Here is a 19,262-nt window from a genome sequence, read left to right on the forward strand (position 1 = left end):
CGTGACTACGTTCAGTTTAATTCATTACATTATTTTTTTATCAAATGAATTAAACTGAAAAATAACTTGCATTACTTTTTAAAAAAAGTAACTCAAATATTAATGTGTTACTTTACTCGTTACTACAGAAAAGTATTACATAATGCACGTTACTTGTAATGCGTTACCCCCTACAGTGATAAATTTATATGAATTAGCCAACTCATAAAATATGTACGAATTCTCGTGAGATCAGGCTGGTTTTTGGACACACATCTTATAGGAATTCGTATCTATTTCATGTGATGGCTACTTCGTATTTATTGGTACGATCATATTTGTAAATTTTTATACGATTTGCTTTCTCCCATGATTTTGGGGTTAGGTTTCATTATTTTTTCCTCTAACTGTGGGTTCACACCAGTCGCGTTTTAGGCATCAAATTCGCGTCTACCGCGTCTAGTTTGCCGCTTGAACATTTTGAGTTTAGTCACTTCATTCGGGCATGAAAGCCACGTGTGAAATTCTAGTCATTGAGACATTCATGTGGAAATTCACGTCATGGGAGGGGCTTCTGCAACTCGGCTCGCTTTCTGTAATCACTACTAGAGCAAGCTCCTGATTGGTTAATGCGGCACGTTTTTCCAACAAAGTTAAAATGTTTCAACTCACACATTTCCCGCGCCATTCGCGCGAAATAGACGGGTGAATGAGGGGGAATCGTGTCTGCCATGCTAAACGCCTCATTCGCGCCGCGAGACCTCCAGATGCGCGTCAACGCATCTTCACATTGACTTAACTTTAAAATCACTCACTCACATCTACCAGCGGCTGGTCTAAACGCAGCATAATTATTGTACATTTTTGTACAATTTACACAACTGCTTAGCCAACTCTTGAAATTTGAACAAATTTTTGTGAGAATGTTTTTGTCTGATTTGTTTTATACTTCATGATTTTCTAAATCCATAATGCAAAATGGCGTTTAATGAAAAACTGTTTCCATAAGATAAATGTTACCCAGGACAACAAAACCAGTCATATGGGTCAATATTAAGATTGAGATTTATACATCATCTGAAAGCTGAATAAATAAGCTTTCCATTGATGTATGGTTTGTTAGGATAGGACAATATTTCCTATTTGATATCTGAGGGTGCAAAAAATCTAAATATCGAGGAAAAAAGCAACTGCATACACTCACAAAAATAAAATGTACATTTACGGTAAGAAATTTACAAAATATCTTCATGGAGCATGATCGTTATTTAATATCCTAATGATTTTTGGCATAAACATAAAATCTATAATTTTGACTCATACAATGTGTTGTTGGCTTTTTCTACACATACACTTCTGCGACTTAAGACTTAAGGTTTTGTAACGCAGGGTCCCAAATGACTTGCATAAAAAGTTGCTGAGCACATTATCATGCATGTGTGTTTGAATTTCAAAGTAATGAAACAAACTTGACACATTTTTAAAATCGTTTGATGTTTATAATCGACACAAGGGTTTCTTAATCTTTTCATAGAACATACAACAACATAGACAAATCATTTTCTTCAGCCTCATAAAAAACCTTGAACACAAACTCCCCATCATTGTTCATTTAAAAACAAACAAACAAAAATAATGAAGTACAGTATATATCAGAATGCATTGTTTCTATTGTATCCATATCAGACAATTTGAAAATATCAGACAAATTTATCACTAAGGCATTACACCTAAACGTGGGACTGTTTTCCTGACCTTGGGAACTGTCACTCATCTGCAAACAAACGTGCTAGAATTTAAAAATGATTTCAGGTCAAATAACTCTGTAAAGATTTTTACCAAACAATTCAAACAATCCATAAAGTTGCCTGCAGGATATTTCTCTGATCATAGGTGGACGATACCGATCTATTAAAGAGAGGCTGTGTGCATCATGCAAGGTGCAGCATTACAAAAATGTGAGTGTATGTGTTTTAGGAGATCGTTGTGACTTGATGATCTGTATGACCCGGTCAGATGCACACTCCATCTGTAAATGACATCATTACTGTACATCCTATGGGTGACATCACTTCCTGTAACTTCTATAAACATGGAGAGATTTCACTGAAAGAAGAAAGGATCTCACTGATGCCCGTCTTATGGGGCGGTCAAACTAGACTTTGAGCATGCAAATATTTTTGGACATTGCAGCAAATATGGCCGTACATGAACTTTGGTATGCAGCAATATGCAAAATATCTTCATTTCCAGTCGGAAGCATTTGCATGCATATGAATGAAAGTCAGTGGAACGAAAAGTGTAGTGAGACCGCCCCTTTAAAGCTCGGTCAAACACAAATTTCATTTATTGTGTGCTTGCATACAGTAAGTTTCTATTCTTAAACATCTGTATTGGGTAATACTGCCAGACTTTTGTAAAATGTTACCGCAATGTTACAATGCTGTTCTAACAATATGTGTGCGTACAATAAACATTTTCCACTCGCAAAAGTGCCGTGTGTGTATTTAAAACACACACTTACATGACATGAACATAGCATGTATTAAATACACATGTTCAGTATATTCCTATTATTAGCTTTCGTTCGACTTGGACATTAGGGGTCTTCTCAGGTCCAAAGAAATGCACTCAGTCCAAAATGAGCTGAATTACTTTTTACCCGAACACACCATGCACAAATATACTTTCTTTCCAGGTAAAAAAAAGAAAGACTCAACCCCGACAAAAAAAAATTAGACCCGAGTCCGACCCAAACCAGCGTCATACATTTTTATCCTGACTGTACCCGAATGTAAATGGCAGTGACGTGTGCAGTCTGCAGCTCCGCACGCACCAGTAAGACCAAAAAAAAAAACTTGCAACCAATATGGCCAGCTGCTAACTATTTTTTTTCATTTGTTATCTGATGACAACACAAAGGTAACCGCTAAAATGTATATTCAAAATTTATTGACAGGTCTGGCTCAACGAAAATTAACCTACCGCCAGTCACATGATGTCGCAGGGGCTTTTGGAAAACAAAGGAGGTGTTTTAAAAGGGCTTGATGCACATATGCGAGACAGTTTGGGTCTTCTCGGGTCTGTTCGGCAAAACCACATTCATTTTAAATTACACAAGACCCGATGCCGCTAATGCTATACCCGGCCCGTGTCCGAGGCACACATGAAACTTTAAGACCCAAACCCGCTTGGGTCTCCGGTCGGACCTTGGGTTTTCTAAGTGGACCCGTGAAGACCTCTAGTGCACAGTACACACTCGTACATAAAACACATGACGGTGTATGGTGATTAAATTACACCTCTCATTCTATCCTTCAACACATGCTGGTGTACTTTTGTTACGGTAAGTACCAAATATTGCTCGAGTACTGTCGGGCTTTAAAGATATGCTTGAAATGTGACTGTGTTAGTATGTTTATTTACATCCAGAATACATACATGTTGTGTTTACTTTAGGACAGCCCTGGAAACAAGTGTGCAAAGAAAATACTATGCAATAAACCAAACAAGGCCTTGCAGAGGTTGTTTTCATTATTAAAAGAAAGCTGAGAAAGTAAAAGACTCTTTCAGATGTGCTTTGTGTTCTGGGACCCATTCAGAAAATCATTAAAAGACGTTCTCACGCCGAAAGGGTCTTCGCTAAAACCAACATTTGTTGTATAAACGCCAGGGTCTTAATTAATAAATAAATATAATGTAACACAATGACTTGTTTTGTTGGGGTCGGATAATCAGTTTAAAACGGACATTCGCACCTTCCCATCACAGAAAAGACACAAAGGCAAGCAGAAGACCAGCTCTAGGGGTGCCATATATCAAATAAAAGACAAAAACGTAGACAGATCTAAGAACATTCTGTGGTGTTCGTATTCAAGACAACAAAAAAGTGATGCATTGGCCAGTTTCCGTTGCATTTTTGTTTTGGCAATGTAACTAAACCCACCCCTCCACAATCCAACCCAGTCCTATAGAGAGTCCTAATTGGTGGATTTGCCTGTCAATTATCGCCTAAGCAAGATTGTGACCAGTAAGAGAAGATAGAGGCTGATGCAAGGAAGATTCTGACTGCTTCTGCCATTCACCACCTTCTTGTTCTCTGATGGATAGGCGTAGACTTTGGGTTTGTCCGTGTTTGGGACCGTTAGTTGTGGAACCTGGGAACACTGGTTCTCGGCACACATTCCACTTCCTGAACCGCTGATGTCATCACCTAAAAATGAGAACACGAGACAAAGAAAGTGATGTCAAAACAGGTAAGCTAATCATTTACATGGATTACTAATAATTTTCAAGTCTGACAGTATGTGTTTGAAATAATGAAGTTTTACAGACAATATAGTATAGCCATTTCTAGTATTGAACAAGCAATGCTCTCTCCTGAAATAGCAACTCTCAAGCAAGACAGTGAATGTGTGCTTAAAACGAACAAAAAATCTGAAAAAAAGAAAAAAACTGTATTGTATATTGTATGTTGTTTTTTGTCTAAAAACTAGACATATTTTCCTGGTTAATTTTTGTTAATCAAGAAAATGCATCTTATTTAAGAATCTTATTTAACAATTTAAGAATTTTTAGATCCTTGCACTGAAAACAAGACCAAAATACTAATTAAAAAAGTCAATTTTTGCAGTAAAAAAGCATTACTTTGTGCCCCGATCTCCCATACAGATATAAAAATGTAGAGATTGTATGAACTGTGTGTCGCTTTGAATTATAGCATCTGCAAAATGCATAAATGCAAGTGTCGTGAGTCTTAAATGAGACCTCAGTTATTGTTTATGGACCCAAATGAACTGAAATCAAATAAAGTCTTCTGTTTTTCAGATAATTCTCTTAAAGATGCAGTGTGTAAATTTGAACGGCATCTAGTGGTGAGGTTGCGAATTGCAACCAACGGCTTAGTCTACTGCTCACCCCTTGCTTTTGAAACAGATAGAGAAGCTACGGTAGCTGCCACCGGACAAACATGTCATCGTCAAAGACAACTTAGTAAAAAAATTGTCCATTAAGGGCTTCTGTAGAAAAATGGTGGCACAAAATGGCGCCTTCCATGTAAGTGGACCCTCTTTGTATGTAGATAAAAAGGTCTCGTTCTAAGGTAATAAACACATAACGGTTCATTATGAAAGGTCTTTATACACCCCTGATAATATAGTTTTGTATATTATTTCGCATTTCTGTCAAGAGATCCTTCTAAAAATTACACACTGCACCTTTAAAGGGCATCTATTATGCAAAATCCACTTTTAAAAGATGTTTGGACATAAATGTGTGTTGGCCGTGTGTGAACACAAACACCCTCCATTTAAAAATATCTACATTTTTAAATCCCAGTTAAACCAAACAGTCTCATTAGACATGCCGTATTGACTCTCTCATCAATGTGATGTCACACGGATTAAGCCCTGCCCATGGTCAATAACTGATAGTCCTGCATTAACATAGTTTCTGCCCTCAGCGAGTTGTGAGATACTGTATTCACAGGAATAAGATCTATTTTAATAAAAAAAATCACTGTCTCTTTTAGTAAGGGAGTGAGGAGCTGTAGCTCATTTGCATTTTAAGGTACACACACAAAAACAGCAAGTTTTTGCTCTCAACCAAACAGAGGCACTTTGGACTTATAATACATTTGCTATAATAAATTATGTTTTTGGGACAAACATCTGAGACGACGTTTTGACTAGATGAAACCATCAAACGCTTGTCTTTTGAGCCACGAAAGAGCCATCTCTGGGAAATAAAACATTGCATTGATAATCTTTCTCAACATTAGGGCTGCCACAATGATTAAATAATCGTCTCATCACGATTGTTTGACCTCATCGCAGTGATTTCAGATCACCGCAATGATTGCATTTCTCTCTAAAAAACACAAGGGGGGCTGCAGCGCATGTATAAACGAGACAGTATCAGATGGCACTCCTTAACTGACAATGTAACGCGATACATTGCAAAGCCATTCAATAGAGTGGAAAAACAGCATTTAAAGAACTGCTGCAAAAGTTTAATACGCAGTATGAATTTCCAGGTAAAACATACATTTCTAAAACAGCAATTCCAAATTTAGGGAATTGAAGCATGCTTTTCTTAAGGATCTGTAAGGAATTGATTTTTATGCAGCCACTACAGACATGTGGTCCAGTATTTATTTAAGCTTAGTAGGATTGGCTACTATTTAAGGTCTGTTCTGGTATAGTCAGTTTATTTTGATTGCATTTTTATTTTCAGTTATTTTTCAGACAATTTATTCTGTTTATTTCTTATGAAGAATTTTCAGTTTTTAAAAGATATATTCATTAAATGATTACAAAAGATTTAATTTAATGTCAAAGCAATAAAACAGACAATTAATCGTCATAATCGTCACAATTTATTAGGCAATTAAAGAGCCACACAGATCCAAAATCGAAACTAACCTTTATTGCAGTGTGTCGTGTAGCTGTCCATCAATGTAAACAATGTGTAAAGTAGTTGAACCAAAAAGTGCACGATTAATAAAGTTATTGGCTTCTAAAGCAGGGAGTCGACTCTGAATCGCTGAAACGAGTCGTTATAGGGAGTGAGTCTTCTTCCTGATATTATCCGACCACGTCACATGAACTTATCCACGTCACATGAGATACTAATCTCCGCCTACAGCCTTGCCTGCGGGAGAAACGAAAACTATGACCCGCCCACAGCTAGCTAGTGTGTGTGAGTGTAAGCATCAGCTCACGCTGTGTTTTCAGCTTGTGTTGTTTTCACTACCAAAGGAGACTTTTTCAAGGAGGGATATTCTAAACGTGTCTGGCTGTGAAGAATCAGTGGTTAAAATTAATTTTTAACGGAGGGATTTAGACGTTTGGCAATGCAAGATGGTTCAGTACCCACTTTATTTGGAACAACATGCGTCTCCTAACCACAACCTGTAAGTATGATTATAGCTACATACTTGCTTAAATGAGTGTAAAATGTCTATAGTCGTTTTATTGCTTGGATTAATGATGAATGATATCGTTGTTTAAACTCTAACTTATATACTGTCAGAGTCACGATAGCAAGCAGTTTTGCTATGACCCGGTTAGTTTAGATAAATGCTTAAATGAGTGTAAAATTGTTAGTTTCAATCGTCGTTTGTATTGTTTGGATTAATGATGAATGATGTTGTGTGTTTAAACTGTTAATTTACTGTCAGAGAGTCACGTTAGCAAACGGCTAACGCATGCTTATTTACGGTTTTGCCATGACCCGGTTAGTTTAGATAAATGCTTAAATGAGTGTAAAATTGTTAGTTTCAATCGTCGTTTGTATTGTTTGGATTAATGATGAATGATGTTGTGTGTTTAAACTGTTAATTTACTGTCAGAGAGTCACGTTAGCAAACGGCTAATGCATGCTTATTTACGGTTTTGGTATGACCCGGTTAGTTTAGATAAATGCTTAAATGAGTGTAAAATGTTAGTTTCAATCGTCGTTTTTATTGCTTGGATTAATGATGAATGATGTGTATTGATGTTGATAATGTCTTCTCAGTAAATCATGTTAGCACGAGGTCAATACATGTTGCACTGTTGTTGGTCTGTGCCACCGATCTGTGGTCTGTGAGACTGATCTGTGATCTGTGCATTGTGTGCAAAGACACTCTGTCAGTTGACCAATCAGAGCAGAGTAGGCTACTGAAAGGTGGGGTTTAGGCAGGCTGAGTCGTTGAATGGCTTCACATGAATCGTTTGGGGATCTCTGAGAAATGGGGTAATTTTAAATTTATATTTTGAGAAAATGACAGTGTTTTTTGACCTTGCATGCATTTAAACCTGTTGTCCGGGACTTATAAATAGTGATAGGATGCTTAAAATTGTCATCTTACTGGCTCTTTAACCAGCCAAATTCCATAATCATGACAGCCCTACTGAACATTTCTACAATCCACATCAGGAGACTGAAATCTTTACTTACTGGTGTCCTGAAAGTCCACATCGTTCCCATTGATGGCATACTTCAGTCGGTTGACCATAATCTTCAGTTGCATAATCTGTTTGCGTACTGCCATGTCTGGTTTGGTGATGTCGATCTCCACCTCAGGATTATTGATCTGATTAGCCAACCCGTCTCCCATCACGTCGGGCAAATACCTGCGACAACACATATATGAACGCTGGGCAGTTAAGGATCAGTGGAGAGTATACAGATCAGGTGACCCTTCAGTCTAAATGTACTGTCAAATAGTCTTATTAAAGAGTATAAATGTGTTGCTCAAAGCTGAGATTGTGAAAAATAATTCTTATTTTTTAATGCAAAATTGCAATGTTTATTAGGAAAAATGTATCTGTGTGGGTCATTATTTGAAAAATAAGAAATTTTATTTTAATTTCTGAAATATACATCCACCCTCTTTATGGCGATCCTTGCCTGATGATGTAGGTGGAGCATCAGTTAACCCCGCCCCCTCCAACTGTCAGTCTGCTACGAGTTCCCTTTCTAGATGAAAAGCCTACTTTTCCATATCCAATCAATTTACAGTAGAATACACAAACACCCCCTATTTTTCTTGTGTGCTTTTCCGTTTCACTTGGAAATACGTCACAATACGGAAGCAAAGTCGATCGCGACTTACTGTTCACCGGCACCTTAAAGTGTCCTCACCTATTGACATCAATGCCGTTCCAACATCTGTCCACTTCACTGGGTCCAGATTCACGATCCACACAGAGTTTACTCGGCAAAAGAATCCAGTACTGCATCACGTCTCTTAACATCCTCGACACATCAGATAACTGAAAGAGATCAGAGAACAACATCACTATTCAATCTGATGAAAAATTAACATCTGAAATACACAGTGTTGGCGAAAGTTAAAAGTAATGCATTACAATATTAAGTTACTCCCCTAAAAAAAGTAAATAATTGTGTTACAAGGTTACTTTTCATGGAAAGTAATATTTGGGTTACTTTTAAGTTACTTTTGCGTTACTTTTTCTTACTTGGATGAGGCTTTATCTCTCTTGAAACCAACTTGAAATCCAAACTTAATCAAAACTTTTATCATCTTACATCTAGTCTGTATTGTTTAAATACACTTGACTTGATCTCCACAGTAAAGGTCTTCACGGGTCCACTTACAGTAGATCCGAAAACCCAAGGTCCGACCCAAGTGGATTAGGGTCTAAAAGTTTCTTGTGTGCATCGAACATGGGTCAGGTAGAATAACAGTGGCATTGTGTAATGTAAATTTTTGCAGAATGGACCCGAGAAGACCCAAACTATCTTTCCGACCACTCTTCTGTTTGCCAAGAGCACTTGTAGGTTAATTTCAATTGAGCTAGACCTGTTAACCAATTTTAGCAGTTACCTTGGTCTCTTTGTGAGATAACAACAGAAAATATGCAGACTGCTCACACACCGGTGGCGTTTACATTGGGGTCCAGTCGGATTAAAAAATACTGGTGCCACTGGTTCGGGTCGGACTTGAGTCTAATTTTCTCAGGTTTGGGTCTTTATTTAAAATAAAAGATTTATGCATTATGCATTAGGGTCAAAAGTGATTTGGGTCATTTCGGGTCGGGTACATTTCTTTGGACATGAGAAGAGCTCTACTTCACAGCATGCAATCACACTCACCAGTTTCTCCAGTTGAGCTCCCGGTGTGCTGCTGACCTCATCAGCTGTGTTTTTACCTCGCTTGATCTGATCCTCAGGACTGAAGCTCAGCGAAGGTGAACCACACGCCTGAAACACCTGAGGGATATAACGTCACATCAGGGACTGCAGTGGAACAGACGTCTCATGGCATGGGACTGAGTTTATGATACAGAGTCTATACAGTCATTTTACCATATTACTACTGTATATAAGTAGCCAAGCAGGAGTTTAAGATTTATTTAAAGGTAATGTTGTATTAAAGTCAGGTGAAAGTAAAGAAAGGCTGACCTTGTTGTTGAAAGTGTTGAGGTTGTCTTGCATATAGAGGACAGCTTCAGCGATACGCTTGGGTAAAGACAGAACCACTAAGTCCACACTGTAAGGTCGGCTCAGTTTATCAACGGTCTGCAGCATGGCATCTACACACATACACACAGTAAACCTCGGGTCCTGTTTGTGGTTTTTACATTACCAGCAATAACACACAGAGAGTATTGTAGAATAAACCCAACAGGGTGATTGTGACGTGACGAGGGGAAATTATTTGCAATAACAAGCTGAACGTACTAGGGATGTGCACAAATGGTCGAATATTCAATATGCAAACCTTTCACGATTAAGGAACATTTCCTACCGGCTTTAAGCCAAGACACATTCAAACAAGTTCAGAATTCAAACAACATGGACATGCATGTAGTTTAATCATTTGTAAACAAAATCTCATACATGTTATTATAATTATGTATATTTGAAAAGTTTGGTTCCAAAACGCAATAAATCAGTCCCTCCAGAAAAACGCGATTGTGCGATCGCGTGATATATTGCATAATCAGCCAAAGTCCGCATATTTATGCGGGGCTGCATTTTTTCCAAATACGACGCACTTTCGCCGCATTAATTACATATTTCCGCACACAAAATATGCGGGGCTTGCATGATTTCATAATCTCCGCATTTTCGTAGCAAAAAGTCACATATATATTAGCAGAAAGTTGAAAAATGTGGCATTTACTTCCCAAAAGCGCAGCCGTGTCCTCTATTGCCATGGGAACGTTATGAAGTGACATGATTATGTGACGTGAACATCATTGCAGCTTTTGCAAGTTTCCGCAGTTTTTGCAAGTTCCGCAATTTTCGCAAATTCCCGCAATTCCATCGCATAAATTGCATAAATATCCCGCATATTCCATCGCATTTTTTAAGAAAACGTGCCACAAAATCTAGGATTTTTGCCCGCAACAATCACAAAAAAATTCTGCGTTAAATAAATCCATTTTGACTAATTTCGGTAAAAATTTGTTTTCTATACCAAGAAAGTGACAAGATGAAAACCACTATTTTTTGTTAAAAACTTTCACATAGTGAAAGTTTTTTAGATTAAAAAAACATAAAAAATTCCAATCCATTATTAGATTTTCAAAGATTTATTATAAAAACTGGTCATTTTCTCCACAAAATGCATTAAATCCATGACCAAATGGATTTTTTTTCACAAAATCCAATAAATCAAATTTTTTTCCAAAATGCTATAAATCTATTGAATCATTATATAAATATGCATTGATCTTTGCCATGTTATATTTATTTTGTTAACTAGTGGTATACACTGATAAAAAAATAAACATTAATGGCATTAATCAAAACACTTTAAGAACACTGTCATTGCTGCTGTCACCCTTGGGACGTCGTCGCTGAACTTTTTTGACAGCGATCAGCTGTAAAATGTTTTGTTCTTGCTCGATTTTCGTTGGCTTTGCATAAAATAATGGAAAGTTAATGTGTGAAAGTTCAAGACAGAAACTTGACGCTGTCGTGTGAGAACAAGCAAGTCGTCATTTTTCGGTCTCCCGTGTGCCTCTCACGTAAATTATTCAATTTTGATGGCTTACGTTTCTTCCCCGCCACAGAAAACCACCACATGTTTTTTTTAATGCCATCAAAAGTATTATTTGTTTTTGTTTGTTTGTTGATCATGAAGTACAAAGTAGATGAGGAAAACTCGGATTCTGTGTGTATTCAAAGCGCCGCCATTGTTGAGCAGATTTATTGCATTCTGCAGAGAAGGAGGACTGGCGTTTATCGAGTTTTGGGAAAAAAGGGAGAAAAGATGAAAGAATAATATTGGATTTTGCGTAATATTAAGAATTTACTTTTTAATACTGACCTGATACAATATTGATTTTGGCGGTAACTCTTTATTATTTTTTAAACGCCGTTTATCGCATTATTGGAACCAACCCTTCATTTATATAAGTATTAAGCTGCACCTGTCAAGGTGACTCAATGTACCCAGATGAGGTTGTATCATCACATTACACCCACCTGCCAGGTTCCTCCACTCAGAGTCCAGATCTGCTTGATTGGCAAGGCATCCCTTCATGACGTTCTTACAGTAGTTTGAACAGGGCTTAGCAGAGGCCACACCGCTACAGTGAGGACAGTACGTCATCTTCATTACTGCACGAACACATTCAGTGCTCAGAGGAACCTGAGAGAGGGAGAGAATATACAATATTCATTGCTATACATTGTGACATACAATATACTTATTTACTTCTTTATTGCGTTGTTAAGATTCTTTTTCTGAGAGAGAGACAAATAGAGAGGAAATAAGAGAGAGTTATTCTATCAATTTATTAATAAAACTGTCAAATGAAACAAAATAAATATGAGTAAGAAGATGTTATCTAACTATAACAAGACTTATTTTATAAAGTGATATGATAATACACCAGTAGTGACTTTTGCAGAAGCGCGCTTTGCAATGTTGGTTCTGTAATGATATATTGCGCAGTCCTACCCAGTAGTGTCCCGCTTTCATGAATTATTTGGCCTGCCAAAGCCCGTCCAACACCACTGTATCTATTTTTACAAACCGCCCCGCACCCGCAGCCATTAGGTAGACATACTTAACATTAATGTAAATGAAACAGGCTTTTTTCATCCTAAAAGATCTCATACTTTAGTATCACATTATTGACAGAAAATACTTCTGGTGAGTAAGCAAAGATAATGCAAAGATATATATAATGACGTTTGACATTATATCCTATGGAATTGCCTTTTGGCCACAACAAACATGTTTTAAACACACAACGTTATAGCAGCCAGGGAAAAAAAATCAGAAGTCAAGAGCCCCGCTAAAACAAATATTGATCACCATAATGGTGCCTTTAAATAAAACAAAGCCAACATCTAAACCTAAGTTAAGAAAATAACTCTACAAGAAAGATGTAAAATGCAATTTAAGGTTTCAAACAAAAATGGTGATAGAGAGGATAAAGTCACAAATTGTAGCTTTTAACACGTTTTACTTTTTAACAGTCTATAGCGTGGACCAATAAAAAACACAAAGCGGTGTTAATTTAACTCTGGGGATAACTCTGGGTATTTTGGTAACCCTGAGGGTCCAGTGGGTTATGAGACGACCCATGGATCACTACTACCTATTAGCAGACCCAGACTTTAGAAATATAGGGGGCTTAGCCCAAATTTAGGGGGTCTAGGGGCATGGTCCCATAAAATCATATTGAGTAGTTTAATTACACGCGTTACTGTGATGTCATCCACCTGGCTATAAATAAAAAAAAAAAAATCTTAAAATCATGCATGCATGTGTGCATATTTATATATACATAATTTTTATTCACAGATGTAAACATTTCTTAAATATATACATGCAAGTGTGTGAATTTATCTATATATAATTATTATACACAGTTCACACACATATATGATGTAAACAAAAACTTTTATTCTGCTATGGATTAATCGCGATTAATCGTTATGCATCCCTAAGTCGAACGCACCTATTTTAAACATCTTAGAAGAAAGCTGATAAGTAAAGTTGTTTAATGACATCTCAAACATGCTAACACTGACCTAGTATACTGAATTTATTTTAGAAATGAGAAAAGATTCAGGACCACCTCACTCCACCCATGGTCCAACACAGAAGTCAATCATAAAGACATGAGAACTGCAGTGTCTCACACAATAAAAGCGTGAAAATTAATATCCCTCTGCTTGTTTCTTACAGGTTTCCCATGTGACCCCTGGATGTGAGCTGGTAAATCATTGGATGGTATTGTGATACCCATGATGCTTTTCTGCACAGATAGACACATTGGCAGCTAAATAACCCACAATGAGATGAGCACAGTTGACATCATTCACAAGTTTCCCACATATCTAATCACAGAACAGAGTTCATGTTTGCCAAAAATAAAGCACATCAAGAAATAAACTGGTTGGAAAGCCTAATTTCTGATGGGTTGGTTAGGCTCGATTCGGTTCAGTTCAGATAGGAAAGTACTTGAAAGCTGACATTTGCTTTTAAGGATAATTAAATCAGTTTAACTTTATAAACAACACTGGCACTGAAATTCAGTTTTTGTTTAGGTGTAACTCTGGAGCCGGCATGGCATTTGGTTTGTGTAAATGTAAATGGTTTCTTTTTTTCCTGACTGCAGTTTTTCCTGATATTCAAAGAAACTTTGAGACAGCTTCACAAAGCTGAATGTCAAAGCTGCATATTGGGAAAATGTCAACAACTCAGATGCAATGAATTGTGCGAAGCACCGGTGACGCTTCTGACGCATCTCCAATGAAAATCTTTAATGCGACTGGACGACAAAACGCTTGCAATCAAATCCTTTTTCAACAGAGGGCATACATACATTTTCATTTTATTGTAAACTACATTTTAATTCACGCTGAACCAAATAAGGTTGACATAGAGTACAGTAAGCAAGCACTTCTTTATCCTGCAGTTATAACTCGGCCACAGCAAGACTGCGAAACAAAGAACAATCTGTGGTATTCTGCCCGAGATTAAACCAGGTCTGGACTACATTTCATTGGAAACGTTTGCGTTCTGGACGGAGATCAGTTTGCAAATATTTGTGTGATTTTCTTAAAGACATTCTTGGAAAGCTGCAGCATTGATGTCTTCAGCCAAACCTGAGACTTAAGAACAAAGAGCAGATTTCTAACGGTCAGTATATGATTTTTGGATCCTCTCTCCAGCTAAATGGAAAAAGGTTTAAACATTAAAGATGCCAAAGTAACATTAGAGGTTCATTTGTAATCATAGACACACAATTTAGAGACTTTGCGACTGTTTTATGGTACTTGTAAGCAGGTGTTTGTATCATACATTTTATATTTAATATTTTAGTCATATATTTATAAGTCAACCTGATCAACAAAATGAATACACATTCCTGGATTCACTTATCTGGACTTATTATCTGTGTTTTTTATTTCAAAAGAAAAGATTTTTGTCATCAAAATGCAACTGCAACCAGATGCATTTGTTATACAACACCTTAACTGGCCCAGGCCTTTTTAAATGGAGGTTGAAAAGGTGATGTACATCTTCAAATGAATAACTCTGGCAGTTTTTGGACTAGAAGCCTAATCTAGGTCTTGTTTTACATAAGACATTTTAAAGTTTTTCACTGGAGTGTCTGGAGGTAAAATATTACACACAAAATTGTTATAGCATTTTACATTTATTGTAATAAATAAAAACAATGCATAAATGTTACGTTTCGCAAAAAATAGGTTTGTGTTACACTTTTAGTGGTTTTACCACCAATGGCCGCTGTGTTTCAGCGATTTGCTGCATACTCTTGTCACAAATTAATAAATTACTGTCACTGCATTATTATTACTGCTTAAATGTTTTAAAAAATAAAAACTACATTTTAGACCTTTCCAACAATATATATTTTTTGATAGATTAAAATTTACATGCAAAATATTAAAGTAAACTTAGGTGTCCCGCTCACGGGTACTGTACATATAAAACGTTCCTGTTAACAAAGAAATAGAAATAGCCTTTTCAACGTAGCTGCAAAGTGTAAACTTTCTGTTATATAAATATTTAAGATGTACCGATATATCGGCCAATAATTGGTATTGGGCCATATGTCCTGTCAATCAAAAGAGAACAGAAAAATGCAATAAATTGAGGTTTGTTTATAGAAAAATTTAAAGAAACATCACTAGTTTAATGTTCAATATTAAAGGTCATTATAAGTAAGGGATAATGTAGAGGCAGCCGGTAGTTATCGGGATATAAGCCCCGACAGTGTGATCAGGACCCGACGCGAAGCGTAGGGTCTTGTATCACACTGAAGGGGCTTATTTCCCAATAACTACCGGCTGCCTCTACATTATCCCGCTTATTACACGGCTACTTGTCACATAAGAAAAAAAACTGGACATGAATATGAATTTGAAACATTTTATTGGCATATTTGTTTTAAATTAACATTTTTATCCTTCCGCAAAAACTTTGCACAGATGCATAAAATGATCGTAATACCTTATTAAGATCCTCTGCTTCATACTTGTCTGTCTCCTTTTTTTTCTTTTAGCCAGTCTTTGAGAAGTTTTAATGCACATTCTGTTTTTTTTTTTTGTGTGTTGGCTTCATAGCTGTCATGCACTATTTTGTGAAGTCCAGTCTCAGTAAGCTGTCTGTGTCTTGTAGCTGTTCGTTCTTCTATCCACTGTTTAAATGTTTTGTTTTTTTCCGTACATGTTAAAATGAATGTCAAACTTTTTCCATTCTTAATTGTGGTTGTCCAGTGTTTGTCACAAGATGGCGCCAAACAGTAATCTTTGTTGGCGCGGAGGGATTTAAAACATACAGGTAGTACCGGCTATGCGTTATTACTTTGGAGCGGTTATTATTTGAAAAGAACGAACCTGCAAATGTCTCAACTGACCAATCAGAATCAAGCATTCCAGAGAGCCGTGTAATAAGAATGAATAACATTCAGAAAATTTAATCTGTAAAAATTAGTTAACGCAAGTTAATATAATCACCAAACTGTAAGTAATCGGTTTTTGGTATAGGTGGAAAAATTTAATATCCGTGTGTCTCTAATAAATATTGTCTCTGAATACAAGAAAAATACTTTCAGAAATGTTTTCTCATGCACACGCATCTCATAGATATTCATTGTTTTTATATCGTATTTTCCATCACCTAGCACTGTAATCCTCACACAAACCTGACATTTTACATTTGAATTGAAACATATTTAGGCGAGATTGTAAGCCTTTCTTCTTTACAAGTAATGACCACCAAAAACACCCTAAAAGGTGAAATTTTGTCTTGAGCTGTATTTGTGACACATTACAAACATAGCAAGAGCATCATTCAGCGAGAGCTGGCAGTGCAGGATGACACAACCACACACAATCTAATGAGGAAAGAAAAGGAGAGAATATGATGAGCGAGAGAGATAGAGACTAACAAATGGAGTGAATTGTGAGGAGGAGGACGTGTGAAGATGCACAGGACGATCTAAAGAGACTGAAGAGAGAGCGAGAGAGACAGAAGAAGCTGAAGGAAGACATTACACCTCATCAAAGCCACAAGCATCTGTGATTCATCAGATCAGGGAGAACAAGAGTCTGTACAATCTAACACTGAACACATATTCATTGGCTCGTGGACCACACTTATTGAATAATAGACTGGACAATTTAAGTCACAAAAACCAGAAGCACCAGAGTTACAGGACAAAAACAGCGTTGCTACAATAGAGATATACAGTCATGATGTAGGCCAACCGTGAATGCTATGGGTTCGGCTATGGGTATGTCTTTGGAATATTGAAAAGGTTTTCTCAATTCGGATTGGGAAACAGTGCCTGATTCTTGACATAAATCAAAATAAAATAAACACAATCGTACCATAAACATGAAATCGTGTTTTAAAAATGTAAACATACATAAATATACATTTTTGATTCACAGAGAGCTGACAGATGATTGCACTGTTAAACATCTACACTATCCAGTGCATTCATGAATTGAAAAAGTGAAATAAATAAAAATAAAATTAACTTAACTTAAAATAGGTGCCAATTTCTTGGCATTATACCACGGGTCTGTTGAATGCTGTATTCTGATTGGCTGAGAAATGTTCTGTGGGTATGCATTAATTTCTGATAACCGCACACCTAACTTGTCAAATGTCTTAAAAATAGGCACTAGAAAAATGTTTGTGGTAACCGTGCTATAAGAGGAATAATTGCCTCCGGTCCTTTGAATTATTTGAAAATAATGCTCCGCTTCGCGTCGTGACGTGACGCATTGCACCTTGGGTGTGCATTATTTTCGTATAATTCAATGGCCCGTCGTCAATTATTTCCTTATGTAACTAATTGCTTTTAACTAGTTACACCCAAGACTGTATCTAACACGTGCAACCTAATGGAGACTGAACAAAACAGAGCCAGAATCTATTTAAAACCCAAAACATCCGTCTTAATAAAATGAGCAGTTTAGCTAGAGGTTAATGTCGTAATCTTTTCATTATATCACCTGTTGTCAATAACTGCTGCTGTAAATCTGACACCCTGGGGAACAGATTACACATTTCCATGATTAGAAAGAAAGAACTGCTTCAATATGCATCATGACAAATGATAAAACAGGTCATATCAGGTCTGATCAAGAAAGCTTTGAAGTTACACAATAGGATAAAACATGATGAAATATCTAGAAACATGGATGTTTTGATTTTTTTTAACCAGAAGATTTAACAAGTGTCAGCTAATTTATAAGAATTTATATGAAGTGAATTGTACAAAAGCAATAATGATATCCCGGCACTAACCCTAATGTCATGAAGCAAATCATACAAAAATCTACAAATTTGGACGAAATCATATTAATTTCTCTACCTCGTATAACAGGGCCGGAGTGGGACTCATTTTCAGCCCTGGATTTTCATGCCTTAGACCGGCCCACTTTAGTTCACGACTGACTATTAAAATAATATCTTTAAACCCTCAGTAGTATAAGTCTGCAGTAGTGCACTGTTCTCTGCAGCCTTGCAATTCACTGTATTTTTCAAATATATAATTTCATATTCCGTGCAAATGCAGTAAACAATTATAATTTTTGCCATAATCATGCAGCCCTACCATAAGACCATAATAGTAAACTTATTCAAAAACTAAAGGAAACAAATGTGTTTGTGTTTTCCTCTATATTTCTATTTCTAAAAAATGGTGAGTCTTGAGATTAACTGTTGGGTTGATAACGTTTGGAAACCCCTGATATACAATACACAAGCAAGATTTATCAAGTATGCATTGGAAACAAATGGAAAAAAGTCTTTTAGTACTTAGATCATGTCTATTGCTAAATAACGTAGGCTAAGGTAGGCCTACATTGTGTTAAAAAAAGAAAACATCATGGATATACTTTTGAAACTACTTTTTTAAAATAAACTAATTTTTTTGTTCCTCTTGCAATAAACGATGAATAATGACTATTCATAGAGAATTAATCTATGACTTGGATAAAAAATATGTTTTGTAAATTGTTTTCCTTTTAGAGGCCAGCCTGTTTGTATTAAGACGCGCTCAAGTTTATTTAAAATATAATAGACGCGCGGCCGGCAAGCGCACTCAAAAGACGCGCTCAAGTTTATTTTAAATAGACGCGCGGCCGGCAAGCGCACTCAATATAGACGCATCTGAAACAAAACTCGTGTTCAAATAAGCGCTTTGAAAACCAGAAGACAGCGGCACGTCCTGCGTTTCCCATGCGTTTTAGATGCCAATGAACCCTAATGCAAGAATTCTTCCAATAAGTGGTCGGGACTCGGGACACAATCAACTTGT

The 19,262-nt window shown here is 36.7% G+C and overlaps 1 protein-coding gene across 1 annotated transcript in view; it reads right to left on the reverse strand.

Annotated features, from left to right (window-relative positions):
* Positions 1-1,456: 1,456 nt before the first annotated feature.
* LOC141362372 (glypican-1-like) overlaps positions 1,457-19,262 on the reverse strand; it is a 109,400-nt gene continuing 91,594 nt past the window's right edge. Inside the window, exons 4-9 of the mRNA XM_073864355.1 lie at positions 11,926-12,091; positions 9,892-10,022; positions 9,583-9,699; positions 8,608-8,738; positions 7,921-8,096; positions 1,457-4,192 (exon numbers count right to left, since the gene is read on the reverse strand). Coding sequence (XP_073720456.1) covers positions 3,984-4,192; positions 7,921-8,096; positions 8,608-8,738; positions 9,583-9,699; positions 9,892-10,022; positions 11,926-12,091 — 930 coding nt within the window. The 3' untranslated portion in view covers positions 1,457-3,983. The remainder of the gene's footprint in view (positions 4,193-7,920; positions 8,097-8,607; positions 8,739-9,582; positions 9,700-9,891; positions 10,023-11,925; positions 12,092-19,262) is intronic.

Source organism: Misgurnus anguillicaudatus, unplaced genomic scaffold, assembly GCF_027580225.2.
Source record: "Misgurnus anguillicaudatus unplaced genomic scaffold, ASM2758022v2 HiC_scaffold_26, whole genome shotgun sequence".
Classification (NCBI taxonomy): Eukaryota; Metazoa; Chordata; class Actinopteri; order Cypriniformes; family Cobitidae; genus Misgurnus; species Misgurnus anguillicaudatus.